The 4,693-nt window shown below is 20.9% G+C and overlaps 2 protein-coding genes across 2 annotated transcripts, besides 15 other annotated features; both read left to right on the forward strand.

Moving 5' to 3' along the window:
• Nucleotides 1-12: 12 nt before the first annotated feature.
• Nucleotides 13-169: a sequence feature (AT_rich).
• A 45-nt stretch (nt 170-214) lies between these two features.
• Nucleotides 215-377: a microsatellite.
• Nucleotides 378-387: 10 nt separating this feature from the next.
• Nucleotides 388-535: a microsatellite.
• Nucleotides 530-658: a microsatellite.
• Nucleotides 659-685: 27 nt separating this feature from the next.
• Nucleotides 686-797: a sequence feature (AT_rich).
• Nucleotides 798-813: 16 nt separating this feature from the next.
• Nucleotides 814-850: a sequence feature (AT_rich).
• Nucleotides 851-1,144: 294 nt separating this feature from the next.
• Nucleotides 1,145-1,179: a sequence feature (AT_rich).
• Nucleotides 1,180-1,537: 358 nt separating this feature from the next.
• Nucleotides 1,538-1,558: a sequence feature (AT_rich).
• Nucleotides 1,559-2,629: 1,071 nt separating this feature from the next.
• Nucleotides 2,630-2,674: a sequence feature (AT_rich).
• A 68-nt stretch (nt 2,675-2,742) lies between these two features.
• Nucleotides 2,743-2,788: a sequence feature (AT_rich).
• A 19-nt stretch (nt 2,789-2,807) lies between these two features.
• Nucleotides 2,808-2,858: a sequence feature (AT_rich).
• A 186-nt stretch (nt 2,859-3,044) lies between these two features.
• Nucleotides 3,045-3,101: a microsatellite.
• Nucleotides 3,102-3,366: 265 nt separating this feature from the next.
• On the forward strand, nt 3,367-3,801 carry EDI_180790 (40S ribosomal protein S15, putative; the record flags this gene model as incomplete). Its single annotated transcript, XM_001734887.1, has 1 exon — nt 3,367-3,801. One exon carries the CDS (start codon nt 3,367-3,369, stop codon nt 3,799-3,801), a length of 435 nt encoding a protein of 144 aa, XP_001734939.1.
• Nucleotides 3,802-3,807: 6 nt separating this feature from the next.
• Nucleotides 3,808-3,838: a sequence feature (AT_rich).
• A 187-nt stretch (nt 3,839-4,025) lies between these two features.
• Nucleotides 4,026-4,085: a sequence feature (AT_rich).
• A 12-nt stretch (nt 4,086-4,097) lies between these two features.
• Nucleotides 4,098-4,176: a microsatellite.
• Nucleotides 4,177-4,242: 66 nt separating this feature from the next.
• Nucleotides 4,243-4,611, forward strand: EDI_180800 (uncharacterized protein; the record flags this gene model as incomplete). Its single annotated transcript, XM_001734888.1, has 1 exon — nt 4,243-4,611. The coding sequence occupies one exon, from the start codon at nt 4,243-4,245 to the stop codon at nt 4,609-4,611; it is 369 nt and encodes a 122-aa protein (XP_001734940.1).
• Between the last annotated feature and the right edge of the window lie 82 nt (nt 4,612-4,693).

The following is a 4,693-nucleotide window of genomic DNA, read 5'->3' on the forward strand; positions in this document are numbered from 1 at the left end:
AAAAGATAATTGAATAAATATTCTTTATTGAAATCATTTATTATCATATTCATTTTATAATAATATAAATATGATAAATAAAGAATAATGATAAAATAATATAATTATATTTATTCTTCATTTATTATCTTCATTTAAATATTCATAATAATTAGATAAATGAATATTTCATCATTCTAACAAATCTATAATAATATTTTCTACAATTATTACAAAATAAAACAATAACAAAAATAATAAAATGAAATACAGAAAATATAAATGATAATTCAATACTTATTCAAATAAATAAAGATATATTAATTTCAAAATATGATAAATAAATGATTTAAAAATAAAATAATATAACAACAACAATAAACAAATTATTAAATAAAATTATTCATTATAAATATATAATTCATAAATAAATAAATTAATTTCATATAATTAAATATAAACAATATAAATAAATATAATGATGAAATAATAATAATAAACAATCATTTCAAATAAATAAATACTTAATATAATTAATAAACAAACAAATTAATAATAATAATAATAAATATAAAAATGAAATAACATAATAATATATAACAATCAAATCAATATAATATCTAATTTTAACAATAATTAAACAATTTAATAATAACATAAATAAAAATAATAATATTAAGTTAATTTAAAATAACATAATCAACACTATAAAAATAAATAATAATCTTATCCAAATTAATTATAAAAGATAATATACATTTCATATTTATACATAATATTCATAATGTAATAATTTTTAATCATGTAAATTTTATAATGACTTTTTGCTCGGACAATTTTTAGATATTTTTTGTATATTTTATAATTAATTCCTCCATGTTATAAAGAAGAAAATCAAATATTTTTACAATTAAAAATACTTCAAAACTCAAAAAAAATTAAATTAAAATGAATGAACGAATAAACACAATAAATAACAATAAATTATGAATAAAAATTGTGTATAATGAAATAATATAATACCAATGTATTTTGATGACATTAAAGATTTTATTAATTTAGAAATTGAGTTAAAAGATTTCAATGAAATATGGAACAATTTCATTATAACTATTTCCTTTAAATGAATATTCAAGAAAATTATTTCGGAATATTGAAACATTTCATATTTATTATAAATATGATGAAATATTTAAAAAAGGAAAAATAACTAAAGAAATGACATAGTATGAAGTAGGTTATTTAACCATATTTATTCAAAAAAGAAGCAGGAAATATGTGTAAAAATAAAATATAAAATGTGTTTTAGAAAAATATGAAAATAAATACCACTAAAAGTTAATTCACTTGGACATTATTGTTTTCATAGTTGCAAATCATTAACAACAATTAATATACCAACAATAATTAAAGAAATAGGAAGTTATTGTTTTCTTAATTGTAAAAGATTAAAGTCAGTTACTATACCAACTACAGTTAGTAAAATTGTAGATAGTTATTTTAAATACTGTTCATCATTAACATCATTAAATATAGAAAGTACTAAGTTTATAACAACAAAAAATTTTATTTTTTTTATGAACTTGTTAAATAGTTTTGAAATCACAAAAAGTCTAGAAATAATCATTGAAAGAATATTGAAAAGAAAGATATAATAGATTTATTTTACGAATATCAATTATTGAATTAGGAGTTTGTTGTTTTTCTTGTTGTAAATCATTGAGTAGTGTTACTATTCCAACATCAATTACTAAAATATGTAAATAGTGTTTTAGAGAATATTCTTCATTAATTAATATGGTTATTCCAAGTTCAATTGTTAAATTAAAAAGTATGGGTTTTATCAGATACTATTTATTTAAATCTGTTAATGTATGTTCACTAGTTACTAAAATAGACTATGAATGTTTTAAAGACTGAGCACCATTAGCTATTATTATTATTTCAACATCAATTCTTGAAATAGGAGATAAGTCTTTTCAAAAACGTAAATAATTTCAAACAATTAATATGCTATCAAAGTTAATAAAATAGGAAATTCTTTAAAGAATATGTATCATTAAAATCAATTATTAAATACCATCATCAATCATTGAATTAAGAAACAAATGTTTTATGGATGTAAATAACTTACTCAAATAGAAGTTCCAACAAAAATAGCTCAAATAAGAGATTATTATTTTCATGGTTGTATATCATAAAGAATATATTATACGAATAACACTTATTAAAATATTAAATGTTGTTTAAGTGAATGGTTGTTATTAACTATTATTAGTATTTCTACATCAGTAAGTGGATTATGAAATTACTGCTTTAATGATTGTACAACGTTAAAGAGTATTATAATACCAAAAACATTTAATAAAATATGAGAATAATGTTTCTATGAATGTACCACTAACCAATATATTGCAAATATTAAATTTGTAGAAGAGAATAAAATATTTATTAATGGACCAGTGTTGATCATTTGGAATGCCAGAAAGGTTGAAGGTAATCAATAACAAAGAAACTAATCGACAGACAACAGATGATTTTATTATTCCAACAATGGTTAGTAAAATAGGAGATGAGTGTTTCCTTAACTCACCATGCAAACCAAGAATAAAATAAAACACTGTACTCACCAAAATACTTTACATAATACTAATTTTTATAAAACAAAATAATTTAATTTGTTTTTGATTAATTTCATTTCAAACCATTTATATTTATCTCTCAATGATAAAAATGATGTTGATGTGATTTATCAATTGTGGGTATTTTAAATAAGTATATATTAAATATTGAATTGTATTAAATAAATGACAGTGAGTTTGTTAAACAAATTTATTTTTTGTAAACAATTAAATATTTCATATTTTTATAAATTAATTGTTCATTATCATGTTATAATCTCATTACAATTTAATCAGTTATAATACCACATTGATTATGTATTAATTTATTGAAAATAATATATATCCATGTCTAGATATGATGTTTTAGTGTTTTATATTTATTTCTATTTAATTCATTGTATTATTTATCAAGACAATTCAATAGATTATTTCTATCTTATTAAATAAAAATAAATACAACAAAAAGTGAATATTAACAAAAAAAAAAATAAGAAAAAATGCAACTGATGGGAGTTGAACCCATAACTCTTAACATTTTGACTATAATACTTCATCAATATTAATGTAAGAAAGCGTTTTACCATTTAAACTACAGCTGCTTCTTGAAAAAGAATTTTTAAAAAAGGAGTGATATTATAACTTACTATTTCATTAAATTTTAAATTGAAACAAAATACTCATAACAAATAGTATAATAAACTATAATAATAGTAAATTCCCGAAATAAAGGGTTTTGAAGAAAAGAAAGAACTTTTGGAATCCAATGTCCGAGACAGTAGCCAAGAAGAGAACCTTCAAGAAATTTGAATTACAAGGAAAATCACTTGAAGAAATCACTGCTATGCCAGAGGCTGATTTTGTCAAGATGTTGGACGCTAGAGCTAGAAGATCATATAGAAGATCCCCCAAATTAAAACATGAACGACTTGTCAAGAAACTCCTTAAAATCAAAAAGGCTACCAAAGAAGGTGAAAAGCCAAAACTTGTTAAAACACATTGCAGAGATAAAATCATTCTTCCAAATATGATTGGTTCAGTTATTGGTGTTTACAATGGTAAATCCTTCACTACTGTTGAAATTAAACCAGAAATGCTTGGACATTATCTTGGAGAATTTTCAATTACTTACAAACCAGTTACCCATGGAAGACCAGGTGTAGGAGCTACTCACTCTTCTAAATTCGTTCCATTGAAATAAAATTGGATTTATTTTTTATATTACTATTTTTTATTATCAAGAAAAATATTTGGTTGTTTTAAAAACAATTCATTGAAAATTACAAATGAAGTGTTTTGTTTTCAAAGAGGTATTAAGACATTAGAAAAAGATAATAACAAAAGTATCAAAATGAATAAGAAAAGAATAAGAAAGAAATAATTTGCATCATTTGAACAATAGCATATTGGTAATTTTATAACCAGATAAATAAATCAAATAATAAATTAATAAGAAAGATAATTATTTTAAATAATATTTTTAAACAACAAATAACCAAAAAAAAAGAAATGAGAAAAAATCATGAAAGGAAAAAAGAGAAAATCTAAAAAAAAAAGAAAAATCAAAGAGAAAAAAGTTCTCAAAAAAAAAATAGAAGAGAAAGGAACTAAGAATTAAAAAATCATAATATTATAGCTTATAATGAGCACAACAAAATTAATTTTTATTGCTCTTATTATTGTAAGTTGTATTGCAGAGAATTTTATTAGATTCCCATATCCTGGACTTCCAAGTACAGATATAGATGGAAAGAAAGAATATTCTATTTTCAGAAAGAAGCAACAAGCATATTTATTAATTAATATGCTTAGAGTTGATCCACAAGCATTTGTTGAAAAATATATGAAACCAGTTATTGCAGATGAATCATGGAAACTTCTTTTTAAAACAGAATCAATTAGATTAAAGAAATTCCCAGATTATTATCCATTATATCAAGATGCATTACTTGAACAAACAGCATCTCATGCTAGACTTGGAGAATCATTTGCTAATGTTAGATCAAGATAAAATCTAAATTACCAGAAAAATTAGATGGATTTATTCCAGGATATAAGCCACTTAAATTACTTGCACAAACATTAATGTGGAA

Source organism: Entamoeba dispar, genomic scaffold, assembly GCF_000209125.1.
Source record: "Entamoeba dispar SAW760 scf_1105229458711 genomic scaffold, whole genome shotgun sequence".
Taxonomy (NCBI): domain Eukaryota; phylum Evosea; order Mastigamoebida; family Endamoebidae; genus Entamoeba; species Entamoeba dispar.